Genomic DNA, 19458 nt, shown 5'->3' with positions numbered 1-19458 from the left:
TGATTTTGCTTCATACCTCAGCCAAACAAGTGCATGAAATTGAAATTGTTTCAATTCCTCCACCCACACTGCCGATAAAAGAAATATGGGTACTGTGACCAACTCATGACAGGAATGTGCAGTAACGCCAAAGTAAATGAACGAGAACCCCCCGAATATAGCTTGCAGAAATTCCAGCTGTTTATGCTCATTGTGGGAAAACCCAGCTCCCACGTCTTGCCCTCTTCACCATTGTGATCATCCTCGTACCCTCAACACCCACTCACCAAAAAATAAAGAAGAAAAATGGGAATTTTGATGGGATATTCCAAACAGCTAGTAAGCACATTTCAGCCATATCTTCCACTGAAGAATAAATATGTCCCTCACACGCCTTTCATTTTGACACAGATAAAGAAAAGGTGATGTATGAAGCTGCTGTTTGAATCAAGATCTATTCGTGAAATTGATTTTGTGTATAATACATGCAAAATCAGGCAGATGTCACATCATTCAAATATCTAGAATCTTTCCATACTCATAATTACTATTTAGCAGCAGAAAAAAAAAAGTATGAGATTGGTGTCTTGTTAAACCAGGTTACGAATCTGTGAATTAGGTCTCCTTGTGGGTATGGGTGAAATGGGTCAAAATCTCTGGTTTCAAGGACAGCAACCCCACATTCCAAAGGGTTTACGCGTATTTTGGGTGATTCTAAAAACTACACAGAAAGTTGAGGACAGAGAACCTCCTCTCAACGTTTTGTTGCCATATCTTATTTTGCTTTCTTTCTCTCTTTACAGAAATGTAAAGAAAGGTTTGGCTGTTCTCATTCTCATTCTACTGTCTCTCATCTCTTCTCTGCAGCCTTAAAACTAGTCTGCAGGAATGACTGTATTACATGAAAAAGTCTTGAATATCAATGTGATCTGTTTATTGTTGTAATCCTAAATACACTAGCCTCCTGATGAATCTTGGCTCTTTCATCTCGATGAATGGGCCATCAATCTATTATTAGATTTTCACCACCGTGGTCTACTTCATGGCATTTTCTGAAAGTATTGTCACTTCTTCCTTCTACATGGGTACTCCTCCCAAGCACACCAACCCCAGATCTTACCACATTTGGTTTATGCATTTAATATGTGTATTCATGTGTAATGTATCCCCTCTCCTAGGGGACTCCAGGGGAAGGAAAACTTTTGTTTATCTCAATCTCTCATCCCAATTTATCATCATTCTATTTCGTACAAAAGGCCTAACCTTTTCTTAAAATATAAGACCCAAGATTCCACTTTCCTTAAAAGGAGCCGATGCAATATCACAACTTTCAAGAACTAAAAATGAAGCAATACCATTTGATCCTTATTCCTTATTTGTTAAATTCTTAATCCTCTTTTATATTTTTTCCCCCTCAGGCTATGATTCATCTCCCAGTAGCAAGGGGGGGGGGGGGGGAGGGTGGTGGGGTGGCACCAAAACTGTTTTCTTCCAGGTTCAAGTTCTGTCCTGGTAACCAGGATCCCATGGGTCTCATTCTAAACCCCATTCCTCTACTCCCACTCCAGTCAGTAAAGCAATGAATTATGGCTAATGAAGCCCATGAGGGAATGCAATGATGAAACAGTTCCTTTCATACCACTCTCAGCATGTCTGCCATAAAATACTCCAACATGACATTTGCTACATTTTGGCACTACATTAGTATATCCTACCAGGAGTACAAGCATTGCCGCTGAAAAGCAGGTTATATTTACAATATAATGATATTGTGCTGACAGATATAAAACAGGCAACTTTCTGCCGACATTTCATCGTGAGATTTATACTGGGGAAAAAATTAATGTCTGATAACTGTTCTTTTCTCTTCCTAGAAAGAAGCTTCTTTTTTTTTGACAGATCATGTGTGAAGATTAAAGTTCATAATTGAAGTTGTAGTGCATAAATACAGAAATCAAAGCTGGTCACCTTGAGAGCCTTTGATCTTTACAGACATTTCAATCAATTATTACTCTGTTCATTCAATTGCCGGTTTCTAAACCAACTCACAAAGAATAGTGGGAGCCAAGAGAAAAACTGGTGGAAAAAATAGACTTCATCTGGACTAGATTTCTTAAATGAAAACAAAGAGATGAATTACCCTTCTTTGTGAAGTTGTCTCCATTTCCTAGTAATAGCATCACTAAGGCATAATTCAAATTCCCACTTTTTCTCAAAGATCTTTGAATTCTTGTTTACATTGTCTCAGAATGATTAACTATCTTCCAGAGAAGAAACTAGTATGCCAACTTAGTCAACCCTGCATGCCATTTTATGTTTGCTCAGCCATTGCATGATCACAGTACCTCTCTGACCCTTAGTATTTCCAAGCCTAATTAGAAGCCTTCTTCTCCTGACGCCCGTCTACCCCGCCCCCGCCCATCTCGTCTCATCTCTGCGCACCCCTGCACACCCCCCATACGCAACAAACCAGGAGTTTACACCTTAAGGCACCATGACACAATTCAAGCACAATGGCAAAAGGCATCTGCACTGCAACTCTCCAAGCATGGAAGGATGGTCACTGCATATCTCAATGGCTTCCATAATTCCTTTCACCTTGGACATCTTCCTTATGCACTCCTGCTCCCCATCCCCACCCCCCCCCCACCCCCATCCTCAGACACATACACAAACACACGCCCACACACAGACATTGGTAATGAAGACTGAAAAGGGCTGATCAAGACACCACCCATCCATCATTCCATTAACTCTTCCAGTACCAGTAGATACTGCACGACATGAACAGCCAATGTTATTTAATGGTAATGGTCCTCAGAGGGTAAATTCAAAATCATTGGTGACCATGGAAGATAACATAGTGATGAATACATAGCAGAAATATCATTGTGGAGAAGTAAAGAGCTGGCATCAATCTATTCATACACACCACGTCCAGATGTACACGTCTATATTTAGAGCACTCTCATCTACTGCAGATGACGACCTTGTCTGGCATAAGATGTCTTCTTAGGTCATCCATTTCATACTTGGGCAGTAATGGATGCATATTTTTGGTAACATGGAACAATAAAACTCATCTCCGTACAGGAAATACTGCAGCCAATGATTCCAATGACAGAAATTCCTATTGCAGAATGCAAGGCCACAGATCACTGGCCATGTATTCCTCTTCACTCCATTCCAGTCATTACTTGAACCATCATCATCATGTGAATGTTTCAAAGTGTTTCTGAATAGTGAATGAGGCATGAACAACTCAGTTTGTGATGATTTTTTTAATATAACCAGGTATTGTAATTCCTTCAGTGTTCACATTTCTATCATTGTGACTTCTGTAATCTTACATCATGTAAGGAAAGCTATATAATGTCCACACAATGCAAAAAAAAATAGAATAAACCGTTTTAAAAACCTTTGATGAAGACTTGCAGATGGCAAAAATTATAATCATTAAAATTAGTCAATGTTGCATATACTTGTGGTACCCACAAACAACTTTGCTATCATAATTGAAACAAAAAATCTGCCTTCATGATATTGGTGTGACTTCAGGCTTCATTCTTCATGTGACTGAAACTGATTAATCAATCCACACACAGCCAAGAGCCTATGTCAACAGTCATATTTGCTCAGATATTCTGCAAGATAATCTCAAACAAGAGAACTGCAAGGAAAGCTGGACTGATGCTAGCCTTTTCTCAAGGATCCTCATGCTGTTGTTAGCACTGGCAACTGTGAGCAAAGAGCTATCGAGAGAGCCGAAGCCAGGCCATCAGTGCAATGGCCTTTTCGAGATCTCTAATGGTGATCATTGTTCATAAAGCCCCCATTCCACTATCACGATTTGGACCCCGATCTGTCCCGATCTAGCAGATCGGGAGAGAGCGGCAAAAGCGTACGGGGATCGGAAGCATCGTAGCAGCAGCGTGTGGAGGTCGGGGTTGGAGCGGGCATTTTTTCAGATCGGGAAGAAATTTTGAACCGGTTCAAAATTTCTTCCCGATCTCCCCGATCAAAATTGACCTATTTTTAATCGTACGGCAAGCGGGGAGAGCGTAGTGACAGCGTAAACGCAGCGGGGAGAGCGTAGTGACGGCGCAAACGCAGCGGGATGAGCGTAACAAGGTCTTTCTGAGCGTAGTAACATCGGCACAAGAACGGGAAGTACTTTTAGCTGTAATTTTCGAAGAAGAAGAAGAAGAAGAAGAGATGAAGAAATAGAAGAGAAGAGAGCAGCGAAGCAGCTACCCAAAAGGCGAAGAAAGAGAGACTGCACGTGATGCTGAAAGAGGAGGAAGAGGACATAGCAGAATTTTGAAGAACATGAAATCATCTACAACTGGAGGAAGACGGACTATAAAAGCAAGAAAAAGCCTTGGAAAAATCAGCACGTCTTTTTTTATACAATACATTGCTGCAAAAGAACCGTGAATTGAGGAGCCTCTTCGAGGTCCACAGTATATATTCTTCGGTTCTGCATGCTAATAAGTTGACTGACTGCAGACCGACAGTCGAATCGGGGTACATCGGGGCACATCGGGGCACATCGGGCACTTTTCTGCTCTCTGAACGGGGTAACAGCGTGATAAGATCGCATAGATCGTTCAGAGCGTAGATACAGCGTGCATCGATCGGATAACATCGGCAACATCGCACTGACAGCGTAGCTACATCGTTCTAAAGCGTACCGGCAGCGGCGGAGATCGTACTGTCTCATTCCCGATCATCGTAGTAAGAGCGTAGCAAGCACTTGGTAGTCGTAACTGCAGCGTACTTAGAGCGTTCTAACATCGTACTGTGTCCAGATCGGCTCAGGTTTTACCCGATGCTTCCCGACCTGAGAAAATTGTCTAATCGTAACGAGAACGGCATATGTGGAACGGGGGCTTAATGACCAGAAGACAACCTACCCCTCACACTATTTCTACTGAATAATCAAGTCAATGAATAATTCAGTGAGTCACTTTGACTAATGAAACTGCTCTATTTGCCGATCGACCATCGGTGCGAAACACGTATATGCATGAGCTTCTTCAGATGGCGCTCTTCTGATTGGGATGTGATTCTGGTTACAGTTCATTATTCCGAAAATAAAATAAATATTGTCATACAGAAAGTACGTTAATCCGAAAATGAAAAGAGGCTAATTATTCCGAAGGTTCATTAATCCAAAAATAAAAAGAAGCTCATTATTCTGAAGGTTCATTAATCCGAAAACAAGATAAGGATTAATAAACCTTATTTCATTCTTGGATGAATGAACTTTTGAAATACTGAACTTCACTTGTGATTTTTTTGCTACCAAATTTCAGTAGCAAAATTCAGCATTTCAAAGATGTAAGTTGAGGAATTCACACAAATCTCTAAAGACTGTTGCTAGCTGCTTGACTAGTCTTGTGAAACAGCCCTCTGCTTGGTCCTCCTGCAATCACAACAGTGAGAGGGTCTTTGACAAAGACTAGACCTATGCAAGGCTGGTTTTATGCCATGTGGGGGGGGGGGGGACCCACGAGACCTTACCATGCTGAGAGATGACCTTGCACATGCATTTACAAAATGCTGCAGCACAGAAAGCACTCAAAGGCAAATATGAAACTGAATCATGTGTGTCTGTAAACTGGCACTTTGTTTTGGGGTCGTTTCTTGGGGGGTGGAGGAATGAACATTATGTGTGATCATAACAGTTGCTTCCTGTAATGCCCACAGAATAAACATAAAAGACAAAAATAATAAGAGAAAGGAAGCCTAGCAAACAAGGTTTGAAAATGAAATAATTTCTGCATGCAAAATTTCTGCCACATGATCACAGCAACTCTGCGAGTCGTATTGACTGTGTCAATAAAGCAAGGCTTCGACTTTTGACTGGCCCAGATGCAGGACGAGGGTGGCTTTTAACAAAAATAGAAGGGGGGGGTGGCGGAGGGTTTCAACAAACTGTGTTTCAATAGAATTCTTATTTGCCTGTAGATTGCTCCCAGCCTTTCTGTCAGGGTCACTACAGATATGAAGAGATGGACAAAAAAAAAAGATAATTTGTGGACTGAGGGAACCAAAGTGAGATGGCACATGCATGATATGCAGTCAGCTGCGTATACATTCAAACTCATTGTTCCTTTGCAATTACCATGGATATATCAATGTGAGATACCTGGAAACCCGAAAGTCAAATCTAAACTGCAGCCAAAGACAAAATATTAATTTTTTCAGAAGAGGAAGTGTCTACACTTAAAGCACTAAAATAATGCACATTAGACACTGGTACTGGAGTAATAACATTTGAAAACATTCTATTCCACCCGCTGGGCATGTCTGCTGGTCCACTATTTAAAGCAGATATTTCCATGGATAATTATGAATACCTGGTGTATGCGGTCTCAGAACATATTCAAAAGTTATAAAACTTATATCTGACATTTCACATTAGGGTCACAGCATTCTGTTGTGTGTACATTATTCCTTAATCACTACCCTTGCCAAAAATGCTAATTGGACACAAAATAATAACTTTTGTCTGTTTTTAAAATTCTACCCCTATTTTCATTCCCGAGTCCTTTCTTAATTTAGGGCACACTGCAATATATCAAAGAATGTGTCAGGTCAAAACTATTAATCAACAGAAGTCCGCATACCAATCAACTATGTGGAGAAAAATCATAGCTCCATGGTCTGGCAGGAACTGGGATGCCTGCTGATTAATTTCTGCCACTTGTGTCGCAATATAATCCCTGAAAACCACTCCCACCCCCAACGCCTTGCCCGAACGAACGTATCAACGACTGAATTTACACATGCACATACCCTCTTAGAACTCCAGCAAAGCCGCCTGGTTTTAATTACAACGTGAATTCATCAGGGAGCTCAAATTCTTTCTGGCTCAAATCACATAATTAGCTGGAGCAAATTGACACCTCTGATTCTTCTGGGTCACTCCTGTGCTGGAAAGCATTTAAAGTACTTTCCATCACTTGCTGAACATTCTTACACAGTCTCTGAGCACTTATTCAAGCGTATCATTTCCGTACTCTTTGGTACGAAATAGAAATATCATGTTCAACTTTTCAAAATGTTTGTGGATACTGCATCATTTAAGAGGGCATATTTAGCACAAACCACCTCATTCACCAAAGTATAGAAAATGCTAATTGCTACATCAATGGTTTGTATCCACATGTAAAAATAAGAATTATGGGAATAAAATCACAATATTTCACTACATGTTGAATTACCCGTGAAGGCACAGTCATACATAACATCTGTAATGAAGAGTGCTTACATTATCACTACTTCGTTAACTTTAATTCACTGCTATATTGACAGTAAAGTGATGTTCATGATAAACAGATGAAGTATGCATGTTCATGCCCTATTTCACAATGCCAAATTTCTCTACCATCTAGCTAAATGCTTTACTGCATGCCTTGCTCAATGTTCTGTCCAATGTTATTCTCTATCTTTAAACTTTTGAGTGCTTTGAGTCTTTGCATGGACTGAGATGCTTCAAATTGGCAACATATTTGGTAACTGGAGCAATGCAACATATCTAGCTATCCCTATTTCAAAACCTTTGTTCCTATGTCAATATACAATGTAAGCATACCAACAGAGCAAGGAGAAAATTATCTAGCTGGCATAATGACCTAGTATCAATCATTGTGTATACCGAGTACTAATATTCCATTTGACCTATTTTCATACCCACTCTATGAATTACCACTACACCCCATTCCACCTATTGTGCTAATAAAATGTGTATTTCCAGACTATCACTTCCAATTCATGGTCCAGATATCTCATCATTAATAACTGGGAATTATCATATGCACATTTCCAAACACAGGATCTGGAACACAAAGTAGTTGGACAACTAAAAACACATTTGTATGCCTTGCATGAACTAGAGTCTCAGGATCAGTGATGCTACCATGAACATACAATGAATTATATGCATGGTGCACATTGACAGGACTACATTACGTATACACAAAACGCCTGTATATTATCTCAACACCTTTTCTCTACATTTGAGATCTCAGCTAATTGGCGGGCAATGATTTCAAAACGACAATGCGTTCTACCACTATCATTTGCAGTTTTACATGCATTGGCTGTCTTATCAGCGATTTAAGAAAAAAAAAAATCAACGAAACAATCAGACTAATGGGCAATCTCATGTGAACCAAACCATGACATTAAGCAATGTACTCTCCAATTCACCAACATCCAGGGCTGCAACCCTCTGCAGACTTTAAAATAATAAAAAAAGTTGGAGAGAAAACAATACTTTGGTCTGAAATGTCAAAATTTGATATATAACCTTGCTAACTAAATTTCACCCCCCCAAAAAAAAGAAAACAAGAAAGAGAAACATGTTCATTGCAAAAATATATTTTCTCAGTTTAGAGGAAAATGCATACTAAATATCACAAGAGTATGTGCTGGTTGGCAGCATGAAGCAATAACAATGTGATATAAACGGTTTCATGACATTTGCTCTTGTGACAATTGCTCCCATGAAATATTGGCATATCAAGCCAAACATAAAGTTAACCCACACTAAGCATTACCCTAACTTTAATCCTAATCCTTACCTCAAACTAAACATAAACCCTATTTCAACTTGACCCTAACCCTAAGTCCTTGGAGAAAATAAAACCAGCACAAATGTGGTGTCACCGATGTAAACAGCGAAGCAGTCTTACACACGGACACTCAAGTATCCACCTAGAAGGTTGCCTTTAGAAAAAGAAATTTCTGACCAATATCACACAAATCCTATCCGCAAGGTTAGGACTGTATGCAGCCAACTTACTGATATAACAGCTTTGAAATTGGACTTTGCTCAATAGGCGAAGGAGCAATTTATGGGTTTGCAAATGAAGTTTATAAACAGCCAGGTTCTGCAGCGCTGTTTCAAAGGTGAAATGAGATATTCGGCACTTTTAGATCAACCTCCTCACCCAGGAGTAAAGAGGGAAGAAATGAGTATGAATGTGAATGAATTAGGATTGTAACCAAGAAAAGAGAAATAGAGGCGAATGTAACTAATATTAATGCACCCGGCTCCCATTGAGCTGACTTTTAAATCGACAATCTTTGGCCACTGTTTAGATCTCATTAAAGTTGGATAGTACCATATGACAGGTGTCTAAAATATTGAATTTCATAAGCTCAGCAGCTCTTGTTAGGAAATGATTCAGACTTCTTCTTCTTTTCTGTTTTTCCAAACATTCTTCCCTTCAACCATGAGGACTCCTTAATATGTCAAGTGCAAAAAGCAAGAATATCACTTTCAGTCTAATAACAGAACTCTAAATCTGAAGAACATTGCACTCAAAATATAATGAACACAGTTAGAACATAATTTCATTACAATTAAAATTTCAGGTCCTGACATTAATATCTATATATCGTTACATACTTCGCTTGTTTGGTTATAACAAAATTTTGATATAATGAAAGAAAACTGCCAGCTGCAAGGACTTTGTTGAAATGGTAGTTGCCTGTAACTGCGTGAAGTAAGATAAACTTTTACAAGTCTCCTTTTGCATAGCAAAGTTGAAGAGGTACAAGGTTTCATAGTCATTTCATGCATTTCTAATATAATATCTGTAGAAAAAATGGTCACTCTTCTCAAAAACAAAACAAAACATGAACATCTTCAGACAAAAAAAAAGAGAATAAGAATGCCTCCACCTACTCTTAGATGGTGGATGCATAAGAAACCCACAAAAACACACAAAACAGCTACAGAAATAAAATTGCTAGGAGATTGAACATCTATTCCACTCAATATTACCAAAGAGATTTATGAGTTGGAGTTCCAACTGGCTGTATTAGAATTATTCAAACAGTTGTAAGTTTTTTATCGATGTAGAAAAGAATTCCATAAGTGCATTTGTGCCTTTGCACATCGATGTTTGATGTTGCTATCATGCTGAGGAATCTGAGGATTAATTTTGAACGTTAACATAATGTTGGCCATATTTTGCTCGTTCATATATCAAATGCAATAAAATCACACTTGATGATGAAGCATAAAAAACAAAAGTCAATCCTGTCCAGAAATAATGGAAAAGTGCAAATCGGAACTGCATCATGTGAAGGTGTTTAAAAACTGTACCCTTCTTGAAAGGCGGTTTTACCACTTTCCCACATAATTCCGACAAATAAAAGTGATATGGAATGACCTTCAAGTATAATTCTTTATCATTTATAGATATATCAGATTAGTGCCTGAGCATGCCCAGTCAAGTAATCTGAATTTTCTTTTCATAATTTTTTTCCAATTTCTATTCATGTATCCCTGTGTCTTTTTTTTTTTTTGTTATATTTATATATCCCCTATCTTTCATGAGTAGGGATGGCAAAAAGTAATTACCATCACAAAGACATATCTTCCCTAGAAAGTGGCTGGTGATTATGCAATGAGACACAAGTCAATTATCTTCCTATTTGCATGGCAGATCCAGTTTGGCATATGTGCTTCAAATATTTTCGAGCGGCGGCATCAAACATGGTTCAAAAGAAACAAGACAGTTGTGACTCCATTCTCTTGAACCTCCTTGATATTACATATCATGCTGCTCATATTTTTCATCATGGCATATTTTTTTCCCATCAGGTTTTGATATTTCTCCCTGTCAGCAAAAAAAAAAAATAATAATAATAATAATCTCGTAGTGCAAATCACCAGTGTAGCCACTTTGCTCACTTTTTGAAAAACGACATTATGTACACACCTGTGGTAGAGTACACAGAGAAGGAAAGGGGGAATCAGAAAAACAATATGGCTGTGTCATTCCTACAAATGATGCTCATCCATCATTCAGCAAACTTGTGGTTCAATCATATGATTAACATAATTTAGGTGTCTCCACGAAACCACAGTGCCACACACAATCTCTTTGGCAGACTGCCCACAATGCACAGTGCATTAAATCAAATGTGACCCGCGACGACGGTTTCAGGCAAAAGTCGCAAGAGCAAATTCCCTCCTAGACAGGGTACAAAGATTTTGACCATTATTTCTGTCGATTTTGGGTTTTTGCGGAATTTGATTCTTTGATATGTTTTCTACATCTACACTAAATTTCACAGCATAACACTAAGTTTTTCCTACCGAAAATGGAATTTTAAACACCCTATGTTGGATCGCACTCGTCAGTTTCGATCTTCTTTCGAACGCCGCGCCACTATGCCCAGTGTTGCTACGGAGCAGCATCTCGCGTGCGATTGGCTGATGCGTCGCACACATTTACATAGTTTGGCTTTCGGAGATACGCCTCGCAGCGTGTCGGAACTGTTTTGTCCACACATGCATGCTCCATTGTTGTTGCTACAATAGATACCAGTACGCTCGGTCTTTAGTGTAAGCTTTTCGTTTGGCTTTCTATCCGAACTTTTCTACCGCAATGTTCAACAATGGAAGTGAAACAAAAGGTGAACAGCAATACTAGGCAGCACTAACTTAACGTGAAAATAGATACAATAGGGTACATGATTTAAGCACATCAGAGTGGCAAATTGCCACACAAATCGTGCAACATACGATCTGAAACTGACTTGTTAATTGTGCCTGCAGTAAATATGACAGCAGGTTGACTCAAAAAGACAGCAGAAGAGACAAAAAGGAGTGGTCATAAATGACCAATATTCAAATAATACACTGTCGTAAACGTCAAAATTGCAGCAAACTACCGTAAAGTTCCGTGTATAGGACGCACCCGTGTATAAGACGCACCCCTAATTTCGGACCTAAAATTAAAAAAAAAAACAAACACGAAAATGTCCACGCAAATATTGCGTGTGTCATACATATTATTTCAGCTCAAAATTTCCCTAGAATGCAGCATGTATTTGCTCTATTTTTCGTTTCCTTTTATATTTTCTTTTAACTGTATTCATCGGACATCAACACAATATGGAAGACGCAAAATGCGAGACTTGTCTCGGTACTCACTTGCTATTGTTTCGCCTTTCAATCGTGGTACATGTGTCATGCATATCGTACTCATTAGTGTACAGTACGATCTTTGCTGTCATACATAGCAGAGGGTGTCTCGCATATTGACGCATGTCAGACTGGAAGGTTCATTACGACAAATAAGAAAAACATCAACAAGTGTAGCAGAGGGATCATACGGCAAGACATACGGTGCGTACGGTAATTACACTCATGCACTGTTACCAGTAACATGTGTGTCTCTTGTACCATGCTTGTATGCACAGTGCTAGCCTTTTGCAAAAGGCAGCTCGCTATAATTTCAGCACACGCACACCACAGAGCAATGGACTTGCACACACAGCGCGCAACGGGCAAGCGCGCTTCGATCCGATCGCTGTGTGCACGCGAGTCCATTGCAAAAGCCTCTCTGCAGCTGCTGCCTTTGCCAAAGGCTTGCATGCTAGCTACAGTGTAGCTATTCTATCCTAGCTGGCCTTGCACTTGTGAAATGAAGAGCAAACGAACGACATGGATATGCATGCATGCTTCACACATCGTTCATATTTACGGTGACATAGTGTCGATCCTACTCCGTATTTTACAGCTTTTGTCTATGGCCATATCGATACTAGTACATTGGTATCGGTAATTTAGTAATGATACCTGTACATCGCGTATTCCAGCTACTAGGTTGGCTGTTGGTAGCTTGGTAGACTGACATCGGTAGCATGTACAGCAGTGCTGTTAGTGTTACAGCTGTTGTCTATGGCCAGATTGATACATCGTTACTGCACAAGGCCGATGTAAGTTTATCTCGTATTTGCAGCTTTTGTGTGTGTCCAGATTGAAAGATCGCTCTTTTATCCGTAAGTTTTAGTGATTGCTTACCTTCCAAACGTCGATGGGCATACATGGCCCCAAGTTGGCCTTATAAAATTGGGTGTACATGACGGATTTTTTTCCGTGATTCGACTGTACCCGTGTATACGACGCACCCCCGATTTTCAACGTTTTCCGACGAAAAAATAGTGCGTCTTATACACGGAACTTTACGGTAAGTAAAGTCGTGTTTGTTTGTTTGTTTGTTTGTTTGCTTGTTTACCGCACAGTGTAACACATGTACAGCTTTAAAAAATGTACAGGAAGCATGACCCCTTTCATCTTTCTGCCTTCGAAAGTGTCCCAATGATGAAATTTACAAGACAAATCAACGGCGCTATAAAAACGTGATTTGTAAAGATGTGGATACGAATGTGCTACCCGCTCCCATGACGTATACACACAGGCACAGTGTGTGGATGCCATTGGATGATACGTGCACCATACACACGTAACCAGCAGCTTGTAATTATCGTATCAGCCGTCTTAAAAGACGTACTGGTAAACAAACCCGAGCGAAACGCATTGTGCATTCGGCTCCATACGCTGAGTTCCGAGGAAGGTGCCCGGGAAATTTGACTCTCTCATTGAGCCAATCAGAAGCCGCTGTGGTTGCTAGAGGTAAAGCTTAATCTCAATTGGCACCATCGTACGGATGGGCGATTCTCACCTCGCATCGCCGCTGGGCATTGTCTTTGAACATGAGGGGAATCTTCAACGCCTGTTTTCTCGCAATTTTGTCAAGCTAACATATCAAAAAGTGCATTATATTTCGCTTTATATGACCACTTACAGTACCGGAGAATACAAGTGTTTTATATCAATGTAAAGCTTTGGAAATGGGCAAGGTGATTCAATGAAAAAGTGAATTTCAAAATTCCCGACTTTTGCCTGAAACCGTTGTCGCCGGTCACAAATGTGTGCATCTTGGTTCAAATAAAGTTTGTTTTTTAGAGCTTTGGTAGATTTGTTCTTTCCACTCTTATTTGTTTGTTTGTTTGTTTGTTGTTAGTGTTGTTGATATTATGTTTTGGGGTAGCATTTGAATCATCTGTTGGCATAAGAGTTACAGATCTTTCACTGCTAGTGTTGGTGCTTGCATACATTGATGACTACAAATCTGAGAAGCAATAACTGGTGGGCTGATTTCTTCAGCAACAAGCCACAGTTTCACTTGATATACCATTGCTACGTCCATAAGTATTTTGACACGGTGGGCCTGAGGGGGTTAAATTAGAGTGTGAATGGATGTATGTCATTGTGTCAATGGATGTATGTTAGTGTGTGGGTGGATATATGTATGTAAGTGTAGGTGTGTTTATGGGGGGGGGGGCAAGGGCAGGGGGTGAGTAGTTATCATGGTGCTTTAGCTTGACTCTGTAGGTGAACAGCATGAAACCGAATGGAGAAAGAGTGCTCTATCAAAACAAGAGACTGGATAAATATTTGACAAGACCCATCACTGGCTGGCTACAGAGGGCCTAGCATACGGTCAACCAACCACAAACGAGGACAAATTTATTCTGGCACATGTGTGTGCACAGCAATAATGGTCCAAGCCACGCTAGGTTGAGACTGCCAAACCCTATGACGACAGTGGAAGCAGTAAGCTTCCAACATGTATATAAGCTGCTAATGTGACACTGCGCATGATCACATGCATCATACATTATACAATGTAGGTCTGCGGAGTCTGCACCCAAACATTCTCCATGTATGAACTTGCCTATCTACTATCAATGTGTTTGGATGTACACTCATGTTATATTTACATTCCATTAAATTAAACATTACACACAGACATGTATTTGGGTAGAGGTCACATGATTAAAGCAAAATAATCTTAAATAATATGGGATGGGATTGGGACAGAAAAGTGTTGTTAAATTTTACACAGAGCACAAGATCAAAGGTCATGTGGGTATAATGCCAAATTATTCAATCCTAATTTCCTTGACACTGTTTCCTCATGTTTGTGTGCAAAACACAAAAACTGTTTTACAACGTTGCTTCTCCTGGAATAATCTCTCATTGCATCATAAAAAAGACACCAAAAATGTTTCCTTTTTCCCTCCAGAAATTGGTGCCGGCTATGAATATTACTTTCAGCAGGAGAGTGACGTGACTTGAGGAATTTCAAAATATCATTACAACCTACGCACTGCAACTGTATTCTGTAATTTGAGGTCAATTTGTCTTGATACGTGCTCAAGGATCCTAAATCACGCCAAATCTACAGTTGTCATTATCATTATCATCTCATCATGCACCATACTATTAAAGATTGTAGTTTTATCAGAAGCTGAAGAAGTGACATTTTAATGGCATATTACGCATGTTTACTACAAGATCACATCCTGGCAAGTTTCGGGCCTCAAGGGCTGATTAGATCAGATGTTAGGGAAAATTGCTATCATTTGTTTGTTAGGGTTTTTTTTTTACACAAATTCAACAGTAATGCTCAGACTACAAAATACTTCAGTCTATATCTGGAGAAACTGGAAAACTATGCAATCCTTGTATTGAGAAAGGAAGACACCGTCCCTATTTGTACAATAACTATCTCGCCACAACCAGTTATGATTCATGGGAAAATTATAAAAATAGTACATTGGTAAAATTCATTTCTGGCCTGGTATTGTTAGGAGTGCAATAAAATACATTTCAACCTGATACACTGCTACATTATTGATTCCCTTGCCCTATAAACAGATGCTTGGTAAACAACATTTCTTTAAAGAGCTGTCGTCTCTTTACATGGAGAGACTATTCTGTGATATCTCACTGTAAACCTGTGCAGCCTGCCCCTCCCCTTCCAATGACATCAAGACTTCACAACCAAGCACACTATGTAGGACCTACACTATGCCTTTGATTCTATGCATCCCCCCCTCCACTTCAGAATTCCAGGAAAGAGTAATACAAGGAGAGGGAACCATGTAAAAAGAATTTCAATGATGCAGAATGATGAGAGAAGAAGGAAATGCGAAGAATACCAGTCTCCTTTCCTAGGACATCCCTGCCTCATGTCGGTTCTACACAATGTCAACGTCGGAGAGCAAGGGGAATATGGCATGCATCCAAATGGCTCAAAGTCTGGTGAAGGGAAGTTATATAGCATTTGTTGAATTTCTATTGCTGCCAACAAAAAATGATCAAGTAGTCTTCCGTTCAAACTGCTTTATAATTTCAGGTTAATCATGCTCTGTGAGTACAACTGGAGTGTTGCAAAAGGTATGAGATCACAATTTTGTGAAAACATGTTTACCTTTACAATTCCATGACTTTTTTTTTATCTGCGGTTGTATTTCAATGAACCTTCTACCATTTCAGAAGCTTATTACTATTCCACACGGTAAAGTCAACTAAAGAATAGAATTAGAATAGTTTTTAACTTTAAGTATTTTGAGAACCTCCTCTCCCCCCCCCCCCCCCCCCCACAAAAAAAAGGGGTTCTCCTGCAGTGTACTACTACTAGTGCAAGGAGGAAGGGAGGAAGGGAGGAGAAAGGCATAGAAAGCAACTTTTTATTTCAGGATAAGATCACTCATTCACTGCAACTAATAAGTCAGCAAATTATTCACTTCTATCCCATCATTCTATGACAATTCAATTCAGTAAACTTTAAACATACTGACCAATCTCACTGGTTAGGAAATCATATCACCCAAAATTCATATGTGAACAGGTTTCACCTTGATCTTTCAATATCAGATGACCCAAAAGACTCAGAGCAAAAGTACAGCTAAAAAAAAAAACCCACTAAAAACAAAAAGAGAAGATTGTAGAATTTGGAGGTTTTGACGATCAAATATAAAGATGTTCCATTAAACACACAAAAGGTCATTTTATATGTTTGAAGAAAGCTATGTCTTTGTCATCTCATTAGAAAGGAGTAGTATTCCTCATTAAATTTAATTTCCTCTTCTGTGCGATTCCTGTCTCAGGTGATGACTGGTGCTTCAAAAGCATGTGTTAAATCTTAGATTAAATGTCATTGATTTATCATGTTTTAGTCATGACAAGTAGACTTATTCTTCTCTTATCTTTCTTAATTTATCTTTCTATGTTTACCTTCGAACTACCTAAAATTCTAATGATATTCACATGGTACATACATGCGCCATGTAAGCCTGAATCCAGAGCAATTCAACATTACATTCACATTGATATTGTAAATAGATCGGGGGGGGGGGGGGGGATGACATGATTACATCACTACATTTGCATTTGAGGTTTTGACTATCTCTCTTGTTCCGTAAAACATGCAAAACTTTCAGATTCTAGGCCTATAACTTTCACATATTAGGACCCATTTCAATGAAACCTTTACACCATTCTTTTATTCAGTATCATCCACTTCATACTAAATTCTACTGGTGCAAGCTTTATGGATTTGCAAACGTAAGAGTGAAGTGAGCAAGATTGCTGCACATTTTCAGAGCAGCACAGAATTATTAGATCAGATATGGCAAAGACAATGGATCTTTTCCAGTGAGAGCAGAGAATACACCACAATCTCATCAAGTTAGCTGTCATTGATTCCTGCATGAGATGCCTAAAAAAAAAAAATGTGGGGTCTTTTTACAGCTTTGTGTAAATGTATCTCTCTCGCCATGGCTGGGTAAAACTACATGCGATATGTGGAGCTGTGTGACATTTACCTTTCCGATCTCGTATTCATCTTCTTCGAGGGCGATCCTCACCCGTTTCTCATTGCTGACAACGACGCTCATTTTGAAATCCTGTGTACGACTCTCTCCGATATCTTCAAATCAGGGGGCTTGCGAAAGACACTGCCCTCTGCATGAGTTCCTCGCGTGTCTTGTGCCAACCAATGTCAGATATTAAGTAAATTTATGACATTTATTTCTGACCTCTGCACTCCACAAAAAAATAAACCTAAACCAACAACCATCCACACATGCACAGTGAAGAAAGGCGTATCCCCGTCAAACGATGATTCTGGAAATGGCGCTTTACATCAAATTGATATCAAAATGGGTTAAAGCGATGCTCCCTCTGAAGGCCTATCAAATCCTTATAGATACATATATCAGAGCCGACTGGCACCAGCGACACACTGCGGTTCTTGCTACAGATGTTGCTCAGCTATGTGGGGGCGAGTATTCAAATTGGGGTAATCCTCTCACAATACTCCACGATATTCACAAGGTGTGGGGGATGATGTAGATGGATAGATTCGACTGCCAAGTGGATTTCTATTTTCCTCTCTCTATCATTTATTTGTACAGAGAACCAGGAGATCCAGCCAGATACGATGCAGGGATGGGATTCAGCTTAATTCAATTCACTGCATGCAAAATAAAAAGTAGGTGGCAGTACACAGAAAACTGATCCTTGTTATTTTTCTCCAAGGAGATGGATGCACACAGGAGATTCACTGCAAGAGCATATGGGTGCCGACGTAACTGGAGATAATCGGGGGAGAGAAACGCAACCCTCCAGAGGATCCTTCAGTTTGGGTCTTCAAAAGTCCAGGATGTAACCCTGTATCAGACACCCCGAATGATTTGAGGATGGAGGCTTGAGCCAACTCCTTGCTCCCCACACCGATACCAACCAGCCCCCAGCATCCGCAACAAGAGGCAAAGCAGAGACTGAAATCCCAAAGATGTGGGTGACTAGCCTGATCGAACACAACCTATCGCCCTGTTGCCCCGGCCGTGTAGAGTAAGTCGTGTGTTCTCCCCTTGAAAGGCGTTGTCTGCCTAAAACATACATGCATGTATGTACACACTCCTACACACACACACACACTCATGCACACACAGAATGACAGTACGCAATGCAGTTCTCCTCTCTCCCTCTCTCTCTCTCCCGCTCAGTAAAAGCATGGGTGCTGCTTCAATAACAAGGATGCCTCGGTTGTAAGTCCATGGTCGTAGTCCACACGCTGGGCAAAGCGGAGCACAGGGGGAGATGGGCACTTGGGAGAAGGGCGCTGAGGAGATGGGCGCTGGCGACTCGAACTGGAGCCTTACTCACATCAGCTGCCCTGTCTCCTGAAAACTTCCTAATCCTCTCACACCATCCAAGCATGCATGTGTCTTCCTCAAGCTGAGCTTGACAGGTGCCTCAGCTCACCCTCTTTGGGGGTACGGGGGTTGAGAGGGGTGAAATATTGGGGTTAGGATAGTTGGTCTCTGCAAAATGCGTGAAAATCTCTACAGATATTGATTCTTGGTCAATGAACTTGTAAATCAGCAAATCCTTATTTGACAACCTTTCACGATGTAACACATTAAAGAAAATGTACAGTTGGTTTTGAAGAAACTACTTAAAAAAAGGGGGGGGGGAACTGCAGCACTTAAAAGATACAGAACAAAACTGTAGTAATTTTTTCCCAAAGCTCATTTCAAAACAGAACTGTGCATTTCCCTCAAGATTTGAAAGTAATGAGATACATAGTACTGGTGACATTTACTGAAATTCAAGTAATTTAAACCTTATCATGTGATGTTTTGGTCACATGATCTTGATAAATATATCAGAGAGCCCACTACATACCACATTAAATGACTGTTTTCACTATTCAAATCTTTAGGGCATTGATTCTTTCTCAAGCATGTTATAGAAAATGTACAGTAATTTGGAGGAACGTCTTTTTAAATTGAAATGTGAGACTT

At 39.9% G+C, this 19458-nt stretch overlaps 1 protein-coding gene across 21 annotated transcripts in view; it reads right to left on the bottom strand.

The window, feature by feature from the left end:
• Window positions 1-19458, bottom strand: part of LOC139713888 (uncharacterized) — a 303947-nt gene that overhangs the window by 162912 nt on the left and 121577 nt on the right. For 19 of the 21 annotated variants that reach the window (XM_071625590.1, XM_071625608.1, XM_071625593.1 and 16 more), the window contains exon 1: window positions 17473-18515. The exons of the other annotated variants lie outside the window; for them this stretch is intronic. In XM_071625590.1, the coding sequence (XP_071481691.1) occupies window positions 17473-17544 (72 nt within the window). In that variant the 5' untranslated portion in view covers window positions 17545-18515. Of the gene's footprint in view, window positions 1-17472; window positions 18516-19458 lie in introns of those variants that run through there. 21 annotated transcript variants of the gene reach the window in all.

The sequence above is a fragment of the Diadema antillarum genome, unplaced genomic scaffold, assembly GCF_040938485.1.
Source record: "Diadema antillarum isolate AM-2024a unplaced genomic scaffold, OU_Dant_1.0 seq00002087_RagTag, whole genome shotgun sequence".
NCBI lineage: Eukaryota > Metazoa > Echinodermata > Echinoidea > Diadematoida > Diadematidae > Diadema > Diadema antillarum.
This window is presented reverse-complemented; position numbering and strand designations above follow the sequence as displayed.